The sequence below is a fragment of the Prionailurus bengalensis genome, chromosome D3, assembly GCF_016509475.1.
Source record: "Prionailurus bengalensis isolate Pbe53 chromosome D3, Fcat_Pben_1.1_paternal_pri, whole genome shotgun sequence".
Lineage (NCBI taxonomy): Eukaryota > Metazoa > Chordata > Mammalia > Carnivora > Felidae > Prionailurus > Prionailurus bengalensis.
Window position 1 is genome coordinate 19,246,834 of NC_057356.1, and position 23,262 is coordinate 19,270,095.

Here is a 23,262-nt window from a genome sequence, read left to right on the forward strand (position 1 = left end):
CAACACAGAGTGAAGGCCAGCACCTCCTGCTCCAGGAATCCTGCTTTGGAGGAAGTGAGTTGAGGAGAAAGATAATTGCACATAAATTCCTAGAGTTCTGGTACTTGTTAATGATGCAAAACTAGAAACCACCCAAATACTCAGCCGTTGGGGAAGAGACAAGCAGAGGAAGTGCAGTCATGCCGGGTCATCTTAGCTTGCCCGCCATTATTAAGTGAGCCCCAGGGGTCTAGCACAGGAACCCAAGGGCTGCCGGGGCCCACCCCACAGCCTTGATCAGAATACATTTATCTGTTTCAGGATTAGGCTGACACCTAAACACGTGTTAGGTGTTACAAGAAAAACCCTTTGCTGGTTAAAACCAAGTTTCAGAGTCACTTAACTGATCTCTTAAGGACCCTCACAGCTTTTAGTCTCTCATTTGCTCCTTCTCTCATCCAGATGTCTGACTTCCATGTGCTGGATGTTGCAGATAAGAGTCTTAGGTATCCGCAGTCCTCCTAGCAGGGGCCATGACAGGGAAGGGAGCTTATGCTGGCCAGGCACCTACTATGCTCTGGGTACTTTAGAAGAGGAGCTTTTTGGAATCCTGACAATTATAGGATGGAGGGGAATTATTACCATCTCAGTGTTCAGAATAATAGCAGAGAATAGTATTTTACAGCAAAGCAGCTCTTTAGGGGGAATTTTAATTGACGTTGAGTAATTTTTTTCCCACAGAAAAGTTGGGTAAATACACAACACACAATCCCATACTCAGATTTGTAAGACAACCTGGTGGCCGCAGCTGCGCACGACAGTTTACTAAACCCATCTCGGAACCCTGCAGCCTGGCGGTGGGTCTAAGATAGCTAGGTCCCAAGAACCCTCCCAGATCCTGCAAGCTGAGAGACCTGAGTGCTCCGATGGTGGCTGAGGGGTTGAAGATGATCTCAGCCCCGTTGATGCTGTACATGAGCCAGTTGAGAGGGTGGTGCCGCCCATAGCAAATGTTCACCGCAATCCTCCCGAACTGAGTCTGGAACACGGGGTGTCCGAGGTTTCCCTCCATGTAGTAAGTTGACTGAAAAACAAGGGCCATATGTGAAAACCTCTGGGCTGTACGATTTCTCTTTCCTTAGACTTGACGGAAAAAATAAAATATTCCAGTTCTCTAAAAGTAACAGTCTTGGCTGTGACTCATGTCTGACTTTAGCTCAGGTCATGATTTCATGGTCCGTGGGTTTGAGCCCCGTGTCAGGTTCTGTGCTGATAGCTCAGAGCCTGGAGCCTGCTTCAGATTCTGTGTCTTCCTCTTTCTCTGCCCCTCCCCTGCTCACACACACACTCTCTCTCTCAAAAATTAATAAACATTAAAAAAATGTTTTTTAATCGAAGAGGGGCTCCTGGGTGGCTCAGTTGGTTAAGCAGCTGACTCTCTCTGCCCCTCCCTTGCTCATAATCTGTCTCTCTCTCTCTGTCTCTCAAAAAATGAATAAATGTTTAAAAAAATTTTTTTTTTAATTGAAGAAACCAGACACAATAACTATAAGCCAACAACTGGGAAATCACCATGGCTTAAGCATTTACCCACAATTTCTTTTGTGGCATGTCAGAAAAATCCCCAAAGCAACTTCCCACAGTATTTTAAGGATAAACTTTAGTTAGGTTTCAATCGTGGTACAACTAAAGGCTAAAGTTTGGTCGATGTTAACATGAGTTAGTCAATGTCTTCACCAACCACATGTTCCTATAAAGAATGTCAGAGCAGAAGGGACTGGAAGCTCATCCAGAGCAACCGTCACCTGCTAGGGGAAAACCACCATGGCCTCAGGGGGCATGTGACTTGCCCAGCTGGCCTCTCTGCCCCCTTGGGGTGCTGGCCCTGGGACATTTTCATGGATGGCACTGAGTGGAGGCTAGAGGACTAGTCAGGGTCCCAAACAGATATGATTCCAGAACATTTTGCCTCCTCCCATTAATCTCAAAATTTGTCAGGGTCAGGCAGCAACCAGGATGTGCACATGTGGTGGACACTGGAGTAGATCCTGGTGTGTTGAGACAAGCCCTTCACTATCTGCTGGGAGCTAAAGATTAATCCCAGGGTAAACAGGTGATGAGCACATCTTCCCACCCGCACCTCCAGCTGTTACCGAGAAACACTCGGTTTTTCTTTCTCCCTAGGAAATGTCATCTCCCTCTATAGATCCTTCTTTGTCCTCCTGACCAGTCTGAGTGTGGCTGGAACTCCCGCAATCAGGGAGGGCAGCAAAGGACTGGGGAGATTGCATTCTGAACAACTGTATTCATCGCAGATCAAGTTCAGGTTTCATATCTTAGGTATTAGCTGGAGTTTACTTCCCTCCTTCAAACGTCCACCCCTCTTCATCTAATCCACCCGTGAATTGGCATTAACTCATCAAAATAGCTCCCCTGATTTATACCTTGATCATGGGCACAAAGCTCTACCTAATACCCCGGTGCACAGACACGCACGTTAACCTACTGCCATCCCACACATTGACATGGCTAATACCTCATGTGACTTACAGACAAGGACCCCCTACCTCCCAAGCAAGGGCTAGCCTATGATGGGTAAGGAGCTCAGAGCCTGAAAGGGGCTGAGGAATCATTTCACATTTGTGCATGACTTATTTTCGTTTTAATCAATATATTACTTACCTCAAAGACAAATTTCAGAAAGCCACATCAGGTTATATTAGAAAAAGAAATACCCCTCTGTGCTTGGTGTTTGGGACTCACCCAGGACTCCCACCAGAATCCTATCATCCATGTGATGCAGGACAATGGCGGCACACCCCAGAGCACTGCAGCCACACAGTGTTCCAGCACTGTGTGACATGACATGATCCAACACAGAGTTTTGCTCACAGAAAGATCCACAAAGGCTGAGCTGGCTCACCTCATTGAAGTCACCCACTCTGGGGATGTGGTTTTTCCTGGTCTTTCCCAGGACAGCTCCAGAATTGGAGATCACCACAGCTGTGTTCCACAAAATGTCCCCATGCTCTCTGTCTCGTTCCAGGATGGGGGATACCACCACCATGTCATGCTTCTTTGCCAGCTGGAAGAATGATGAATATAGCAGAGTCCTACTTTTAAATCAACTGTCATAGTTGTTTTTATTGAAGAATTAAATGATCCTACTAAATAATTAGACTTGGTTCAGAGATATCTATCATTTTTATTTGTTCTTTGGAAGAATGTCAGTGTTGTCCTGATGCCCAAGCTTATTAGCTAAGTAAGAATAATCATCGTCCTTGTGCACTGGTGGTGGAAATGTAAAATGATGCAGCAGCTGTGGAAACTAGTATGGCAATTTCTCAAAAAATTAAAAATAGAACTACTATATGATCTAGAGGTCCCACTTCTGGTTACATATCTGAAAGAATGGAAAGTAGGGTCTTGAAGAGATATTTGCGCACCAATGGTTATAGCAGTACTATTCATAAGAGCCAAAAAGTGGAAGCAACCCAAGACTCCACTGATGGATGAATGGATAAATAAAATGTGGTATATCTGGGGTGTCTGGCTGGCTCAGTAGAGCATGTGACTCTTGATCTCGGGGTTGTGAGTTCAAGCCCCATGTTGGGTAGACATTACTCAAAAATAAAATCTTTCTAAAAATGTGCTATGTCCATAGGGTGGAATATTATTCAGCCTTCAAAAGGAAGGAAATCCTATCATCACATGAATGACATTGATGTCATCCTTGACACGGATGAGCCTTCAAGACATTATGCTACGTGAAATAAGCCAGTCACAAAAAGACAAATTCTGAACGAGTCCACTTCCGTGAGGTATCTAAAGTAGTCAAATTCATAGAAACGGCAAGTAGAATGTTGGTTTCCAGGAGCTGGGGGTGAATGAAGAGTTGTTTGATGGGTACAGAGTTTCAGATTTACAAGATGAAAAGTTCTGGAAATCTGTTTCACATTACATACAATGTGAATGTATTTACCACCACTGAACTATACTTAAAAATGGCTAAGATAGTATATTTTATGTGTTGTTTACCACAATAAAAAAAAAGAATATTCATCATACTTCTCATCTATAACCAACCAAGTCAAACCAAACCAAACTCTTTGATACTGAATTCCTTTTGTCTCAAGTAAGAACATCAGGACCTGGTGACAATTATGATGAGCAGCCCCAGACAGTCATTTGTCCTCAACTCTAACCAGCCTGTCACTATCTCTGGCTTTAATGACAGAGAGAGGAAAGGCACAGTGGGCAGAGGTGCTGCTCTGAGCTACGGAAGGGCGTCTGTGGGTCTTGGGCCCCTCTTGCAGACAGGTGTCCCTGGCACCAGCTCTCATCCCCACTCCCCCTTTCCTCTTCCTCTGGCCCTGGTTCAAGCGTGTCATCTACAGTCACCACTTAACCAGTCCCCTCCTCTTTCATCCATAGCACAGAATCAACAACCTGGTGGATGACAGATTTTTTCCAGTAGCGTGAAAATACTGATGTTTGGAATTGCAACCCAATTTTGGTAGAATCACTTATGATTACAGTGCTGCTCAAAAAATCCCATATATATATATATATATATATATATATATATATATATAAAATTTATATATATATAAATATATAAAATCTGAATGGGACATGGAGAAGTGAAAAAAACTGCTTTGTTCAAGGTGAGAATAAGGATGCCATCATTCGTAACCTCTTTGGTGTTAGGGGTTGTGTGTGTGTGTGTGTGTGTGTGTGTGTGTGTGTGTGTGTGTGATAACTGTTTTATTAGGATAGTATTCACATGGTATAAAATTAGTCCTTTTAAAGTATGCTGTTGGGTGGTTTTCGGTACATCCACGGAGTTGTGCAACCATTACCACAATCTAATTTTAGAACATTTTCATCACCCCCAAATGAAAACCCCATTAGTAGTCACTACCCATCCCCTCTCCCCGCCCAGCCCCTGGCAACCACTAATGTGCTTTCTGCCCCTATTCATTTGCCTATTCTGGACATTTCATATCACTGGGGTCATACAACATTATAAGGTTTTAATAAAGACAAATGAAGACCAATCTCTGTACTGATGAGACAGGCCATACAGAGAAGCTTCCATAATGCAGGCAAATAGCATGGTCAGTAGCAGAGGTTGGGACAAGGACTTGACCTCATCTCTGGTCCCCGAGGGCCACCTCTGCCACTTGCTGCCTATAGAACCTATCGTGGGAAGTCACCCCTCCCTGGGCTGTGGCTCCTTCACCTAAAAAAAGCCATTAAGGGCCCTTCTGGCTCTGAAATTCTATGATTTTAAGTGAAAGTACACTAACAAAAGGGCAGCAAATAGTCTTATCTAATCTTATCTGGCAAAACAAGCACCAAATGGTGTGTTTTCCATGGTAAAGGGCCACACCCAGCAGCTGTGGTTGTGCTCTGTGACCTGCACGTGTTTGGCAGCTGCTGTCAGAGGAGCAGTTAATGTCCTACCTTCTGACAGTATCTGGTGGTGGGTCCATCCTCTGCTGACTCAGCAAATTCTGTCCAAGGGAGCTTCTCTCTCGTACAGAAAGCAAAGGGCATAGCTGTGAAGAGGACAAAGTCAGAATCATATCCAAAGCTCATGGCCTTTGACGGGGAGCTCCTCGAGACCAGCAGCTGAGGCTCTCCACAAGATAACAAGGCTCCAGTTGTCTCAGCCTGGGTTCTGAATCCTGTCCCTGAATATGGGCTCCAGGCAGACCCTGACCCTTCTAGGTTTCATAACAACACAAAGGGCTGGGCTACATTTTCTTTATGACAGTCTTAAAAACAATAGAATTTAGGGAAGAAAACAATTCAGGGACTTGAACAGATAGATATCTGCAGACCCATTTCATAGCAGCACTATTCACAACAACTGAAAGATGCAAGTAACCCAAGTATCCAGTGATGGATGAATGGATAAACCAAACTGGTGTATATCCATATAATGGAATGTTATTCCACCTGAAAAAAAACCAGGAAATTCTGACACATGCTATAATATGGGTGAGCCTTGAAGACATTATGCTAAGGGAAATCAGTCATAAAAAGACAGAGGCTATATGATTCCACCTATATGGGGGGACTGGGACAGTTGGATTCATAGAGACAGAAATTAGGATGGGTGGTTGCCAAGGGCTGGGCAGGGAGGACCAACTTTCAGTTTGGGAAGATGACAAAGTTCTGGAGATGGATGGTGGGGATGGCTATACAACAGTGTGAACGTGCTTAATGCCACTGGACTGTATAAAAATGGTTAAAGTGGTAAAGTTGATCTTGTGTATATTTTACTGAAGATTCTGAACTGCTGGCCAATCTCTGGGTTGGTAGAAGCACAGCCAAGACTCCCTGGGGAAACTATCAGAGGGCCACTGAGGATGGCACTGGGACCCTGGGCACGTTACAGAAACATTCCTCCTCATGGGGATAGAGACACTTCTTCAGGACCAAGAAAAGCCACTTGCTTAATGACCCTGTAAGAAGTCTGGGAACTGCTGGATGATAGGCTAAATGTTCCCCTAGGATAAACGCATTATTCCCATGTTCTCTGGCTAGATGCCACCAGGGGGTTAATTAAATAAGAAATTTCATTAAATTCATAAACTGATTTTTGTGTGCCTTTTATTTTTCGAACAGCAGGTACCTATATAGGTAGTAACAATACACAGAACACTACACATACCATGTCCAAAATGATATTTGCCTTTGTGGGGGAGGGCAAGGGCTGCAGTGGGGATGGGCACAGGGATTTCAGGCTACGTGTGTTCCATTGCTCATAACCTCAGCCATACTCTTTAGTGTCCACCAGTCTGATGGTGTGAACTGGTATAGCACCATGATTAAAAATACGCATTTCTCTTATCACCAGCGAGGTGGAGCCCCTGGCCACATGGTCACTGGCCTTTCTGGGTTCATCCTTCAGGCAACCTTGTTCCTACCCTTTGCCCATTTCCTAGTGGGACGTTTTGTCTTTTTCTTCTTGTTTTAGAGTATTGAATTCTTTGTTTGAACCAATTCCATGTACTCTTTAGACCTTCCTTCTTCCAATAAGCCAGGTCCATTTCTTTCAGGGGGATTAGTCTAAACATCTAAATTCCAGATGTTTGCTATTGTTCCCATTGCTCTGAACTGTGTGATGTGAATGGCCAGTGCCTTAAGTGGTCACGGCATGGGGCGTGTGGTCTGTTTGGGGCTACTAATTGTAGCCAACCTTTCTTAAATGTGGACTATGAGCCCAGTAATAGGCAGCTGGTCCTCATATCCTTGCAAAGCAGGGGAGATCTCATTTCACAGAGAAGGAATAGAAAGAAGCATTAGCTTCCCAATTCCTTTAAGTCACAAGATGGCTGGTCCTAAAATGGTGCCAGTGTGAAGAGGCTACCAGTGGCATCACCACTGTCTCGGCCACCTGGGTTCTGCCAGCAACAGCCCCAGGGGCCTTGGCACCAGACTCAAGACACTCCAGGCTTGACTTCAGGAAAGAGGGAATAAACTATTTTAAGGAAGCCAACCAAAAAGCTGTTAATGACAAAAAAGGTCCTTAATGACCATTTATTCTCAGCTTTCAGCACATTAGGAGAGATTCAAATACCCCAAGAGAATAAAACCTCCCTTTCTGATTTCATTTCAGGTTGCTAAGCTCTCCAAATTTCCCCATTTCCATTTTAATGGCCCCTTTTCCTGTTTACACAACCACTGTAAACAAACTCTCAAAGAAGAATGTGGAATGGAGGTTGGGGGAGGCTGGCTGCAAAGTTCAACTGCAGCTTTCAAATCAGAGGGGAAGAGGGTTCCCCATTTATTGAACTAACACTCCAAATTTAGACCCGGCCTTGCCCTCAGGAGCTGCCAGCCCAGATGAGGGGACTGAATTATAACCTTGTGTGGCTGCACGATAACACAGAGTGCCCAGTTCTATGTAGGGGAGCTTCCAGGGTCCCCCAAAGAAGGGGGTGTCTGTGCTATGCCTGGATGGATGAGTGGGAGCTTTCCAGATCCAAAAAAGGGAAGAAGGTGGTTAAACCATCCAATGAACATTTTTAGTGTCTATCATGTGGCAGGGATTGTTCATTAAAGATAAAACAGAGGTGGGGGAATAGACAAACGAAATGTGGTCTATCCATGCAGTGGAATATTACATAGTAATAAAAAGGCAGGACATTCTGACACATGCTACAAGACGGATGGACCTTGAAAATATTATACTAGGTGAAATAAGCCAATCACAAAAGCACATACTTACATGAGGTCCCTAGAGTAATCAAATTCACAGAGACAGAAAGTTAGAACAGAGGTTATCAGAGGTACGGGATTGAGTGGCATTATCAAATGAGTACAGAGTTTTTGTTGGAGATATTGAAAAAGTTTTGGGTGTTGATAGTGGTGATGGTTATACGACTTTGTGAATGTATTTAATGTCACAGTTGTACACTTACCGATGGGTAAAGTGATCAATATTATGTTATGTATATATTTTACCACAATGAAATATTTTCAACATTAAAAAAATAGGGGTGGGGATTGGAATGGGAAAAATAAATAAGCACCACCCAGACAACGACCTCATGGAGCTTATGGTCTAATGGAAGAGTGAGACAAATCAAAAGTGCTGTACCAATGAGTGAAAGTATAAGTAATGAGGAACATGAAAAGTGAGATGAAGTTTGGGGTACAGATGGCAGACTGGATGCACACCTTTGCTCTTTCCTGCAGCCCCACCAAATGACAAGAAAGGGATATTTATGCAAATGTATAAACCCACAAGGATGAAGCACTGAGAGAAGGACTAGAGCAACAAAACACTGGAGGCTGGCGAGCCGAGGGATGAGGGTAGATACCGTGGTAGACCTAGAAAATTCAGGCTCCCAGCAGTAGAGGAGGATGGGAAACACCCTACTCTCCACCCCATACCCCTGCAAAGTTCAGGAGTCAGAGGTACCACGTGGCTCTGAAGGTGGGGAAGCAGGGAGGGGAAATGGCAAACAAAAATTGGTCAAAAGTCTGCTTAAGAAGCAGGCAGAAGCCCAGATCCCTCCTACTGCACGAGGCCGGCAGGTGTCCCTCCCACCCCAGCAGAGGGCTAGAGGTTCACTCTCGGAGGTAAACAGAAGGCCTCTGGCCGTGGGGAAGTCAGGACAGATACAGATGAGTAGAGTGTCAAAAACAGAGGGATTCAGTAAACATCAGCACACTGGACCCCTATCCTCTTTCTCTTCTTGGCAGGAGATAAGAAGAATATTCTCCGGGGACTCTGACCAGCCTGAAAAAGAATGACCCAAAGATACTACTATGAGGGATTACCTAACAAACGGCTAAACCAAGTCATCCTATCATGAAGCTCAGTGGGAGAGGAGCCCTTCCCACAGACTCAGAGCTTGCAATCAGCTTTTTAACCCCCAATTCTTAAAATACAATCAGGGGGTAAAAAAGACCAATCTGAAGTAGGAAACTGGCAAGGAGAAAAAAATGCTACCTAATATTGTCAAAGATAAGAGAAAGTATTGTAATTATAAAATAAGAACAGGATGTCATAAAACAGGAACTTTCAGACCAAAAGAACTCTTGTAAATTCAAAATATGACAGGGGAAACAAAAGACCATATAAAAGGCTGAATGACAGATAAAATCTACCAGAAAACTGAGCAAAAAGACAAAGATGAAAAACAGGAGGAAATACTTAAGAAAATTATGGATCTAGTCCGGAGTTGCAACATCCTAATAGTAGGAGTATCAGGAGAGGAAAGAAAAAAGGGAGAAAATCACTAATGAACAATAGATCTGAAGGACCCAAATTTCTAGCCTGAAATATCCCACTGAGTTCCTAAAATAATGGATTAAAATAGGTACACACAGTAGCACCTGGGTGGCTCAGTTAGTTAAACATCCATCCAACTCTTGATTTTTGGCTCAGGTCACAATCTCACGGTTTGTGAGATTGAGCTCTACCTTGGGCTCTGGCTGACAGTGTGGAGACTGCTTGGGATTCTCTCTCTTCCTCTCTTTCTGCCTCTCCCCTTCTTATGTGCTCTCTCTCTCTCTCTCTCTCAAAATAAGTAAATAATAAAAACATTAAAAAATTAAAAAATAGATTCACACAATGGCATATCATTATGAAACTTCAAAGTACTAGAGAATATCCTACAACTTCTAGAGAAAAAGAATTAATAATAATTAATGATAATTATTAATAATTATATAAATTATATAATAATATATAATTGTGTAACATATAATTATATATAATTATATTCATTAATAATTAATAATAATTAAAATAAAAATAATTTAAAAATAAAGATTAAATGCAATGGGTCATAAGTCAAAATGGCTTTAGACTAGTCAACAACACCCGAAATCAGAAGACAATGGATCAATGTGTCCAAACTTCTGAAGGAAAAGTATTTCTAACCCAGAATTCAACACCCAACCAAACTATCAAGCAAGTTGTAGGAGGAACATATTTTCAGATATGCAAGATCTCCAAACGGTTACCTCCTTCCTGTTCTTTCTCAGAAAACTACTCAACCAAAAAGAGGGAGCAAAGCAAGAAAGAGGAAGATGTGGTATAGGAGAGCACAAGATCAAGACAAAGGAACCCCCCAGCATGATGGTGAAGGGAAATCACCAGAAGGACAGCTGTGCAGCCAGCTAAATCAGACTAGCGCAGCCAGAAGGCTCTGGGGATATGTTCCTTCAAGGTGATGGAACCAGGGTGGGGACATGGAGTGAAATAGGTGATGGGGATTATGAAGCGCACTTGTCGTGATGAGCACCGGGTGATGTATGGAAACTGCTGAATCACTATATTTTACACCAGAAACTAACCTAACACTGTATGTTAACTAACTGGACTTAAAATAAAAACTTAAAATTTAAAAAAAAAAAAAAAGGAGGAGGTGGAACCGACAAGCACCTTCACGTGTCTAAAGCTCTTGAGTAGATTCAGGAAGCTGGAAGAAAGCCTGGGGTAGAATTTGGGGTAGGTGTGCAGAAAACAATGTAAATTCTGGGGAAAACAGAAAGTTATTCGGAGAAAGAAATCTAAGTCTAGAAAATGGCTTGCAGAGAACGGATGGAGGATAGGAAGGGTATGTGTGAACAGAGCGGGCAGAGGAGGTGAGGAACTAATGCTGTCTTCTTCCACAGTGGGAAGTTAATAGATGGTGCGAAACTGAAAAATCAAGAAGCAAAAACACAGAGGTAGATTCCTAAAGAACCAGCTAAGAGTAGAAAGTGGTTGCCTCTAGGGAGGAAGACAGCTGTTTTTTGGTAACAGACTTGTAGACCATTTGACTCCCAATTATAAGCATGTGTAACTTTGATAAAGAAAAAATAAAGGTACATGGTACCAGGAGTATATAACCTGGATGTAATATTAGATAAGGAGGTGGGCTCTGAGCTTCTATGTGAAGGTTGGATAGGGTCTAAAAGGCAAGGGGAGGGAGAGGGAGACAAAGGCCAGGCAGAGAGAGCAGCTGCTACAGTGGTCTGGGTGGAGGGAGAGGGGAATGAAGGATCAGGGAGGTGAGAGCAGAGCCCAGCAGAGATGGGGTCACAGAGATGGGGGAAGGAACAGACTAAGTGGTATAGAGTTGAGTTTTGTAGAGATCTTTCCTAGAATGGGTCAAGAGCCAGTTAGAAGGGGCCCAAGTGGAGAGCACAGTGGAGGAGTTAGAGGCAATTATCAAAGCCAAGGTGTGAGCTGATGACTCCTCAGACCAGGGCACTGGTGAGAAAGTGGGGAGGGGGCACCTGGGTGGCTCAGTCAGTTAAATGTCAAATTCTCGATTTCAGCTCAGGTCATAATCTCACAGTTCAAGGGATTGAGCCCTGAATCTGGGTCCACACTGACAGCACGGACCCTGCTTGGGATTCTCTCTCTCTCTCTCTCTCTCTCCCTCTCTCTCTCTGCCCTTCCCCTGCTTGTTGCTCTCTCTCTTTCTAAATAAATTAATAAACTTAAAAAAAGGGAGGGGACGCCTGGGTGATTCAGTCGGTTAAGCGTCCAACTTTGGCTCAGGTCATGATCTCATGGCTTGTGGGTTCGAGCCCCGCTCTGGGCTCTGTGCTGACAGCTCAGAGCCTGGAGCCTGCTTCAGATTCTGTGTCTCCCTCTCTCTCTGCCCCTCCCCCGCTCATGCTCTGTCTCTGTCTCTCAAAAATAAATTTTAAAAAATGTTAAGAAGAAAAAAAAAAAGAAGGTAGGGAGGAACAGCTTAATGGGTTCCAAACAATTTGGGAGGAAGAAGTGGCAGAACCAGACAACAGACTGGGGTGCATGAGAGGGAGGGAGGCCAGGATTTCTGCCTTTCTGGTATTGTTGACGAAATAATCTTTCCGTAGATCAGAAGAGATTTTCAAAAATCAAGAAGTCTTCTTGGTGACATGGAGATAATACACTATTGTCTGAAGGCAGCAGAGAAAGCACCCCAAGACAGACTTACTCCATGCTTCCTGGAAACAGATGATGTTCACTCCACACATTGCAGCCACCTCTGCGATGGCTTCTATGCGTCTGTGAAGGGCAGTGACCTGGCAATTCAAAAAGCAAGGATTAGAACCCATTTCCTTTTATTGGTTGAGATCTTTTTTTCCCCTAAGTTTATTCATTTATTTTGAGAGAGACAGTGTGCCACACAAGTAGGGGAGGGGCAGAGACAGCGAGAGAGAGAGAGAGAGAGAGAGAGAGAGAGAGAGAGAGAGAGAGAGAATCCCAAGTAGGGTCCACGCTGTCAGCATGGAACCTGATGTGGGGCTTCAACTCACAAACATGAGATCGTGAACCAAGCCAAAGTTGGACACTTAACCCACTGAGCCAGGTGCCCCTGGTTGAGACCATTTTTAGAACTCATCCTCACACACGTGGAACAACCCCCAACCTAGGCAGCTGCAAGAGGACAAGTAGGGTGGGGAGGTTCTGATATATCCTAGTCTCATCAAGTCCAAAATCTGCAGGAAAAGGTGGAGGTACAGAGGCTCTAGGGTTCCACACACTTAATGCTGCCTTTCAGAGCCTCAGTTTCTTTACCTGGAGAATGGGGAGAATACCCGCTGCCCTAAGGAGTTGCTCAAAGGAGAGCATAAGCTTGTTTGCTACTTACTGCAAGAGGGGCCCACACCCAGTGCACACCTTGGCCCTCCCCTGGGCTAACTGCTGCTCCTTCTGCCTTAGGACACAATCCACTTCCTACCACCCTGCACTTGAGCCTTCCGGCATGCCTTGTCCTGCCATTTTCGTTTTCCTGTGTGCATCTTGTCATCAAATGAATGGATCCCATTTCTCAGCTGTGTCCTCCATCAAGAATGCACTTCCCCACTCCACCCAATTTTCCTGGGATGTGTTATTCATGTCATGTGTCACCCACAGAGAAGTGACTCTCCCAGCAGAGGGCTGAGCATCAAGAGGTGCCTCAGCACTCCCTGGTAGGTCCCTTTGGTGGCGCTGTTCCTGCTATGCTGTTGTGTTCCTCCACTGTTTGTCACTCCCCTCACCCCATGGGCTCCTCAGGGGCAGGAGGAAAGTGTCTTCATCTTCTTGGTGTCCTCAGCACAATGCCTGGCCCCCAGGAGATGTCTGGAAGTGTTTGTTCAAGAAAGACCAGAAGAACCAGGTTGAAAACCAGAGAGCACCTACTCTTTATGATGGTCTCTCCTGTGAGACTGCACACCAAGGCTCTGTGGATATTTGCTAGGTGCTGACAGTGTGCAAAGTGTGCTCCAAGGAGCTGTGGGGGAGAACAGTGACCCTGGCCCTGCCAATCTGGGATGGCTGAGGAAACACATTCACAGTCAGCTAACCCAGAGACAAAAAGTGAACAGGGAACCAGAAATCTTTAAATTCAATAAAAACAGAAGGACCAGAGTGAAAGATGATGCAGAACCTGACCTGGAATCCAAATGGCCTTTTCTTGAGAATCCCTAGGAGTTCTGAGGCATGCTGTATCCCCAGGAAACCTCTGCAGAAAAACTCTTAAAAGTTTCAACAGCTAGAGAAATGCTGTGAAGAAGTATATACAACAAATCGCCTGCGTCTGTGATAACATGTTTCTTTAGGGACATACAAGATGCCGTCACATTTATATTAACTGTAAGGTCATAAGGAATTGCGTATCATATTCCCGTCACCCTGAGGCACCATCAGCTGACAGACATCTGGGTTCAGTGAGTCCCTGCTCTCAGGATCAAGGCAGAGGAACATGCAGATGGACAGACAGGTCCTGACTGGTGTGTGCCAGCACGTACCCTTCTGGCAAGAGACCGAGAGGCAGAATTCCAGAGAAAGAGCGTGAGGCAGACAAAAGGACACCCTCTCAATTGATAAATGGAACTTCAGATCAATCACAGGAGAGGATGTGGAGGGGCAGGCAGAGAGAGGGTAGGAGCCAGAAGAGAAAGAGGAGCCAGAGATGTGGGCTGCAGGGAAGGGGGGCTGCAGGGCAGAAACGTCTAGGTGACACTCGAGGTGCCTACAGACCTGCAGTGAGCAGTGGACCTGCAGTGACCCAGGGACTGTGGACGTGTTCAAAACACAGAGCAAGGGGCACCTGGGTGGCTCAGTCGGTTAAGCGGCCGACTTCGGCTCAGGTCACGATCTCGCGGTCCGTGAGTTCGAGCCCCGTGTCGGGCTCTGTGCTGACAGCTCGGAGCCTGGAGCCTGTTTCAGATTCTGTGTCTCCCTCTTTCTGACCCTCCCCCGTTCATGCTCTGTCTCTCTCTGTCTCAAAAATAAATAAATGTTAAAAAACAAAAAAACAAAAAAACAAAAAACAAAACACAGAGCAAGCCACAGCTCCGTTTATGTATTTATGGTCAAAAGAGGTTGCACCTGTTTTGCCACAGGGGCATCGGCAGGCAGGGGAGTTCTGTTCTGAACAAGTCCCACACGCATGGTCCGAGGTGGCCTCAGTTGCTCCTTTGCTGCCTCAAAGGCATAGCCTTGCAGCTCAAAGTCCCCTTCAGAGGCGGCTTCAAAAGCGCTGCCGGGCAGATCGAGCTTCCTAAATGGACAGGAAAGTAGAAGGGAGACAATTTGCATGAGGTCTGCTGAATTTAAATTCACCTCCAACCCCCCAGTAGTCATCTATCTGGTAGAGAGGAGGCAGGGATGTTTGGCAGGAAGGCACAGAGAGAAGCCCAGGGCAAGGGCCCACTTGTGGGAAGCTGGAGTGGGGGCCAGGAGGAGGGAGGGCCCCGCCTGGTGGAGAATGGATACTAGGCTGAGTATGGATTTCACTAGGGAGGTGCCATAGTCTTCTGGCCTGGGAAAGCAGGGGAACAGGGAGGGGGGCTGCAGAATGACTGGTCAAGAGGTTGATGTTTTAGAGCTGCTGACCTCAGGGTGGGGATTGGTTTCAGCAGTCAGCACAGAAGAGGAGAGGTAATGGATTTCCAAAATGTGTGTAGACTAGAATCAGAGGGCTGTGCTGAGCCTGGTGCAGGCTGTGATAAGACAAAGTGGCTGTTGAGAACAGGACTTAGGAGACTGATAGCATGAAGGAGGGTCCTGTGACCATTCACCACTGAGGGTTACAAGTCTCTAGTGAGCCCCACTGCCCTGTCCTGTTGCTGCTCCCACTGGGGGCAATTCCATGCCCAGTGCTGAGTGAGCTTGGTGAAGCCCAGGTGTCCAGACCAACGGCCCGGGCACTCACCCTGGTTTGTGGTTTATTAACAAAGGCAAGTGGATTATTTGTAAAATCTCCCAGCTTAAGTGACCACTGGCCAAACGGCAAACACCTCCTGATGCTGGTTGGGTGCTGTGCACTGAGGTGAAACCCACAAGAGCAGGGGACATGGCCTCTGGCCAGGAAGGCCTTACCATCTAGGGGCGAGATGGTTATGAAATACTCAGAGAACACATCAAAAAATAACCTGACAGCCATTATCTAATAATAATATTTCTCTCCTACTTTAAATCACTTTTTTAAAGATGTTTCTTTCAAAATCACAGCCCTGTCAGCCCAAGCCCCCTGCCGCCGCCCCCTGCCAGGCGGTTTCCATGTGACGGCCCTGACAGCTCCAAGTTGGGTTCCGCCCCTGACAATCAGCCTGCTTTTCAACTAGTCAGAGTTCCGTTTGCTAGCAGGTTAGAAATAGCAGCAGTGCCCACACCGTGCCTCCCCTTACTGTGACTGCCTCAGACACAGTCCCCTTGCCCTCAGGGAGAGGACTCCTGTAGACCTCAGCCCCAGGACAAGTCATCATGGGGGACAGGAGAAGAAGAAGGGCTCTGTGTGTCTGTTTCCTCTTAGGCCCACGGGCGGGGGGAGCAGGACCATCCTTTGGGAGACATCTTGTCAGGCCCATCCTCAGTCTGGGTCTCATCCCAGGAAGGTAACAGATGGAAGAGATCTTGTCTCACCTTTCCAAGTCCACCTGTAGCTGTCACCTGGATGACAGATATCCCTCAGCCTCTGTCCTTCCTCATCCACTGCCCACAGCTGTTGACTCTCCCCATCTGTTCACCACCATGAGCCCTGTTATTCTGTGATATGCAGCCTTCCTGCCTTCTCACTATGTTGAATGCTGCCACACACACCCCTTCCAGCAACCCGTGGACAATCATTCTCTTAGGCTTGGGGTGGTGCAGACCACACCACTCTATCCTCACACGGAGTTACCTTCAGGGCTCTGCCTCCTCTCAGTACTCCCCGGTTGTCTTGTCACCTCAACCCTCCTGTTATCCAGGTGGTCCATCACCACATCCTGCTTCACTTAGTCTTGGAGAACCCAACAGACCCTCGAGCCCCATTCCATAAACAAGTACTGTGCCCACCAAAGGCTTGGCACAGGGAGGTGGTGGGACATAGACCAGCTATGGCTCAGGTGGGGGCAGAGACCAGATGAACCACAACCTCACAGAGGCTCCGTGCTGCCCCAAACCCTCCCTTGATCCCTAGAGTCGACCTTCTGCCCTTCTACCCCTTATCCTACTACTAAGGCCCCTCATGGGCTCACCTCTAATGTCAAGGAGGAAAACCCATCACTTCCTGCTCAGCCCCAACATACCCTTCTGGGCCCCTCCCCCAGCTCCTACCTCTCCAACCCAGGGTCAGGGCAGACATGGCCTGAGGGAGCCCAGCTCCTGCCTCCTCTGCAACCTCTGGCTTTTGGAACTTCATCTTTCCCCACTAATAGCTCTTTTACCATCAGTGTTTTAAATAATTAAACTAGAGCTTTGCTACAAAAGAAACACATGCTTGTGGAAGAAAAAAAATCAAACAGCGGGAAAGGAAGGTATCAAGTGAAAAATGAGTTCCCCTCTCCATCCCACTGTTAAGCTCCTGTCCCAAACCTCAGAGGCAACCCCTCTTAACAATGTTTTAGGTATCTTTCCAATATTTCCTTAAATGTGTGTCCTAAATGACACCCACATTGGTGTCCTTCTGTGTATTCTGTTCTTCCACTTACTTGCCCTTTTTACTTAGCAATATTCATAGCTTGGACACCTCACCCTGGCTCCTACAGACCTACCACATCCACCATTAAAGCTATTTGAGTCTCTCCCATTAAAAAATAAATAACAGAGAGAAAAAAAAAAAAGTAGGGAAGCACACTCTCCATAGGTTCTTCTGGTTACCTCACTTGCTCTCCTCACCTCCCCTTCATAGGGACCTTCCCTGAAGCCCTCACCTCCCACACCTTCCTCAGCCCCCTGTTCCCTGGGGCCCACTCCCCCACTCCAAACTGCCACCAGCCTTCTGGTTGTCTTTAGCAACAGGAGACAAACACCTGTCTTCATCCTTCTAGACTTCCCTGTACTATCTGACATTTTGTCCCTATCCTGCTCAATGTCCTTGATACCTGCCTCAGGGCCCCCCATCCTGCTTCCTCACCTCTGGAGTATCATGCAAAGTCGCCATTTCTTCTAATTCCTTTAACAGCAGGTTCTCCAGAAACCCACCCAGGGCCCCTCCCACTCTGCACCCACTCTTGGGCCTAGAATGAGGGCAGTCCCGAGCCCCCTGTGAGGACCACCTCTACACAGTCCCTGTAGTGGGTTAGACTGTGACTTCCCCCGCCAAAAAAAAAAAAAAAAAAAAAAAAAAAAAAAAAAAAAAAAAAAAAAAGATATGTCCACATCCTAATACCCAGAACCTGTGAATAAGACCTTATTTGGAAAAAGGATATTTGCAGATATAACTAAAGATCTCGAGATCATACTGGATTATCCAGGTGAGCCCTAAATCTAGTGACAGGTATTCTTATAAGAGATGCCCAGAGGAGAGACACAGGGAGAAGAGGAGGTAGTCATGTGAAGGCAGAGGCAGAGATTGGGGTCATTCTGCCACAAGCCAAGGGATGTCAGAAGCCACTGGATAAGGCAAGGAAGGATTCTCTCCCACAGCGTTTGGAGAAGTGTGGCACTGCAGACACCTTGATTTTGTACTTCTGGTCTTTAGGACTGTGAGAATAAATTTCTTTTGGTTTATGCCACCAGTGTGTGGTAATTTGTTACAGCAGCTCTAGAAAACTAAACAGCACCCCCAATTCAACTCAGCAGCCTTCCCCAAAGCTGCTCCTCATCAGATGAATGAATCAGCCATCTGGGGGTCCAAGCCAGAAACTGGCATGATCCTTGCCTCCAAATTCTTTGAAGACTCCCACCACCATTAGGACAGGTTCTGCTGCCTTAGCAGGGTGTACAGAGCCCGTGGGTCCACCATGGTCACTTTTGCCTTCTCCTCACAACATTCTACACCTGCAATCCCTAAATGAGCATGTTCCCTGGTGTCTGGACCTTGACAAAGGGTACCTGAGCCCTTCCTGTCTCCAAACCAATTTCTCCATCTCCTTCAGGATACAGTGCAAGCATGATGCCCCTGAGAAGGCTTCCTAACCCTCCTCCAACCCTGCACACGTACACTCTCTCCAGCTCAGCTTGCATCTTTCTCTCACAATGTAGGGCAACCATCAAAAGACAGAAAGCCCCTCTAGGACGGGAACCATGGCTTACTTATCCTTGTACTCCTAGTGCCCAAGACAAAAAACCACACACAATAAATGTTTGTTACATGAATAAATGCTTCTTGGTTCTGGCTGTCTTGAAATTGAGAGTCCATGTTCTTTGGGGGATTTCATCTGGCTAGCCCAGGCAAAAGCCCATTCACTTAGCAAACATTCACTAAGCATCGTCTCTGTGTTTGACACAGCAAGTAACTGGGAGAGAAGGTAAGGTGTGGAACACAGTTGGAAGTCCAGAGGAGGGGCTGAAGACTCAGGCTCCACCCAGGCCTTCACAGAGGTGACCAGAAACAAGTCAGGTTATGAGGAGTGAGCAGGGGTTTAAGTGGAAGAAGAGTTTTTAAATGACTAATAATTTTCTATCTTTAGTTCGCAATCCTGTGCATAGCCAAATCCCACCCACCTGCAAGGACTGAGCAAGTACAAAGGTTTATACCCTAGGGGCAAAGCCTGGAAGGGCTCAGTGCTGAGTGGAATAGAACACTTCGTGAACAGTTACTGCAAGCCAAGTCCCAGGATGAGGCCTAGCTCTTGTTGGTCAATAGACGTCGGCTACCATTATAATCCCTCCCCATAGAAAATGCCTCTTTCAAGGTAGTCCTTATCCCAATCTCTAGAATGTGCTCCAGCCAGTCACCTATAAGAGACACTTATTTCTCTTTTCCTAAGATTCTCGTGCTTTACCTCTCCCTGACACCACAAGCTCTCTCCATTTCTTTTCCTAGAAGAACATGCCCACCTCAACCTTAAAACAAACCTATTCCCATCCTGAGACCCTTGATTAAGATACCTCTGGGAGCCTTAACTCTAAGAGGCTTCACACTTTGACAGGTGTGACAGGAAAGTAGTAGTCCAGCACGATTTCAGATTTCAGGAGGGACCTTGAAGTTCACCCAGTCCTAGGTATCCCTCTTTGGGTAGGAAGAGTCCTTTTTGACCGAGTTCTCTACCACTCCTACCCCCAAAGGCAGTTGTTCTACCTTTACCATCCACTAGCACTCTTAGATGTGAGATCTGCCCTCCCCCCCCCCCCCCCTGCCGTAACTCCATTGGAGCCAGTGGCTGGGAACCACTGATCCACTGATCCAATCAACATCCTTGAGTTTCAGGTGAGTCTATCAGGTTCCTGCCTCAAGGTCACTGCCACAAGGTCAGGAAGCACATGGTCTGGCTGGGTGGGGGCAGAGAGCCCACCAATGGGCTAGAAAGTGGAAGGACATTAACTCAGGAGCTGTATGGGATCAAAGTTTAGATTTCATTCTAAGAGCCATGGGAAACCCTTACAGAGTTTTAAGCAAAGGAGCCAACAAGATATGATGCACATTTTCTGGTTGTTTTGAGTAAAGTGGACCAAAGAGAAACAACAGTGAAAGGGAAAGCATCTTCCAGCTTTGTATACACAGTGTCCAGCAGTGCACTAAACTCAGAAGGTCCTAGTGATGCACACAACTGGCTGGGAATGGGAAAACATTTGCGCCGAGTGTGGTAACTAACTCCTGTGGCTTGCCAGTGGGAACAGTTCCTTCTCCAATTAGATTCAGCTGGCCTCTACCTCCAAGGATCTGCCAAAGGCCCAGTCGCTGCAGGAAGGGCTGGGACTGGACAATCAGCTGACCTACTGGGGGCTCTGGCTGGAGGCACTGACCCAGACAGACACCCAGGGTACAACCCTAGCTCTTGGGAGGAAGCTGGTCACTGGAAGTAGGGAAGGAGAGCCAGGTAACCACAGAGAAAGCCACAGAGAGTAAAAATCTGACCTTTCCCTCCCAGGTTCTTTTCCCTTCTGGGTGCTGGGCAACAAGGAGAGAAATGGCTTGTAAAGGTCACTTGGGGGTTGTGCAACCCCTGAGAGGCCCAGAGATGTCACATCTAGACTTCCTAAGGTCTCTGCTCACCAACTCAGATCTTCATTGCCCCCTCAAGAGTTCTTCAGATCCTGAAGCACTCTCCCTGGTTCCCCAGATCAACACTCGCTGGCCCCAAGGTCTCCCCACCCCAGCCTCTAGGCCCCAGACCTGGTTTCCTTGCCATAGAGAATGCGTTTCACCTCCCTCAAGTCTGCGGGTGGCAGGTGCTTCTCCAAGCACTGCTCCAGCGACTCCCATTCAGGCCCCTCCATGGCCGGAGTCTGCAAGCGCCTAAGTCCAGACTAAAACCGCCTACCCTTTGCCCCCAGAAAGAAGAGGAGGGGCCTACAACCAGGTTCGCGCAAGCGCTCTCCCCTCTACACCCTCACCTTGGGCCCCTGCAGGGCTCACATGAGGACACGCCTCCTCCTCGCGCCTCCACGGCGCGCAGCCAATCAGCGTTCCAGGGCGTCGCGGGTGGGACTGCCCCTTGCCCCTCGCACCTCCTCCCGCACGCGCCAGGACACGCCCATTCCACGGGCCGACCTCCCCAAGCCCTCGCGCCTCGTCGGCGTGCAGCTAGCTGTTGCTGCTTCCTCCCCTGCGGACTTCGGAGGGTCCCCAGGACCGTTGTGTTGCCCTGTCACACTCTCTCGCTGTCCGGTTCCTACCCAGAGGTGTGGGGCGGGACCGAGAACCCGAGAGGCGATAAGGGAGGCCCGGCGCGGCCTCTCGGAGGCAAAGCGCGGTCTGAGGGAAATGCCTGGCAAGTCCTGTCGGACCCTCGCGGGACCGGTTCCCACCGCAGCCGGTGGGCAGGGCTTCTCCTCGCCCGGAACTCGTTCTCCGGTCCGCTGAATGCAGACAGCAAGCCGGGCCGGCCCACCGCACGGGACTGCGGAGGAAGGTACGGGACGAGTTTCAGTGTCCCAAAGGCAGTGGCTGCACTCCCGTCTTCCAGTGTCTCGTATTTGTGAGGACTTCTAGCCCCCACGAGGGGCCAGGCTGGGAGCCACGGCCGCGCGCGCCCACCCGAGCTTCGGGGTCAGAGCCCCGGCAGCGCTCATAGCTTGAGCGAAGGGTCAAGCGATCCTGTGCGCTTTCCTGGCGTGAATACTGCAAAATGCTGGGTCCCTGGGCGGCGGCTCATCCGCGGGACCCTTGGGCCCCCTCTGAGCTCTGCCGTGTGCACTGGTTGCGCCCGCAGGGGCACTTTTCCTGGGAGGGGGCACTTTTGCCTGAGAGGATAGGGGTGAGGCCCGTCTCACAGTTCCCGATCCGGAGAGTGCTACCCCTCGGGAGCCAAAGAAGGTCCACTTTTCAGCCCAAGTGAGAATTTGGACAGAGCAGCTCAACTCTGGTGGTGAAGCAAGTCGGCCCAATCGTGGTTAAGCAACTTGCAAACCTTGTGAACCTTGCAAACCTGAAAGTTATTCAGACATTCTGGCCTGCTGTTGCTTTATCTGTAAAATAGGAAAACACCTACCTTGCAGGGTTGTTTAAAAGTAAGATAAGATAAGCACAAAAGGAGCTAAAAGTAGGGGCTGTAGACCAAATGCTTTAGATATTTTATATAAGTCTCTAACACACAAGTTGTGGCCATTGTTTTGATAAATGTTAACTGACACTTCCTAGTATTTGATGGAGCTCCCTTTTCAAGAATGCAAACTTTGGTTGAAGGTTTTTTTTTTTTTTTTTTTTTTTTTTGTATATAAGGCTCTGAGATAAGGACAACGCACAGAGAACAAGACTAGTACTTTTTCTTCATGGTTTAAGGTAGGGACAATTTTGTGAATACTGAGATAACAGCAGATTTAAATAATTTGTTGTGAAAAAGATAGAAAGTATGCTGTGGAGTTAAGAGGAAGGGGTGATTTCTGGCCTAGAAAGGGACATTGTTTAAGGCCGAATGGAAGAGACCTCATTACCGACTCAAAATGCCTCAGAAGAAACCTCACACACACACACACCACTTCTCAGGCCTGTTCTTATCTTTGGTATGGTATTTCTTATTTTAGTTAATGGCCTCACTGCCCACTCATATTTCCAAGCCTTTGGGAGTCATCCCCAACTCCTCCATGTTCTTTCCTTCTCCCGCACAACCAAGCATCAAATTCTGCTAAATTTATCTCCTAAATTTTGATAAAATCCTTCCCCCTCCCACCCCATGCCTATAATCATGTCAGCTTTTGCTTGACTTGTTGCTAGTCTTCTAACTTATCCTTCTACCTCTGATGTCTATCCCTAGTTGTCTTTCTAAAATTAATATCTTATCATCCTTTTTACCTTCACATTCAGTGTCTCCCTACCTGGAATGACATTTTATCAAAAGATAGAGTTTGTGAATTCCTGCTCACCCTGTAAGATGCAGCTCAAATATCGCCTCGTCTGTAGTGTCTTCTCCAATTGCTCTAGGAAAGGTATAGGCTTTGCTAACCTTTTATGGATATCTCTATTAGAGCATTTATCA

At 46.9% G+C, this 23,262-nt stretch overlaps 1 protein-coding gene across 2 annotated transcripts in view; it reads right to left on the reverse strand.

The window, feature by feature from the left end:
• UPB1 (beta-ureidopropionase 1) overlaps nucleotides 1-21,111 on the reverse strand; it is a 29,143-nt gene extending 8,032 nt beyond the window's left edge. The window contains exons 1-6 of one of the 2 annotated variants that reach the window (XM_043557893.1): nucleotides 20,993-21,111; nucleotides 14,807-14,978; nucleotides 12,426-12,513; nucleotides 5,449-5,543; nucleotides 2,903-3,064; nucleotides 894-1,063 (exon numbers count right to left, since the gene is read on the reverse strand). In XM_043557893.1, coding sequence (XP_043413828.1) covers nucleotides 894-1,063; nucleotides 2,903-3,064; nucleotides 5,449-5,543; nucleotides 12,426-12,513; nucleotides 14,807-14,869 — 578 coding nt within the window. In that variant the 5' untranslated portion in view covers nucleotides 14,870-14,978; nucleotides 20,993-21,111. Of the gene's footprint in view, nucleotides 1-893; nucleotides 1,064-2,902; nucleotides 3,065-5,448; nucleotides 5,544-12,425; nucleotides 12,514-14,806; nucleotides 14,979-20,960 lie in introns of both variants that reach the window. The other variant, XM_043557892.1, reaches the window with a different exon arrangement.
• Nucleotides 21,112-23,262: the final 2,151 nt, after the last annotated feature.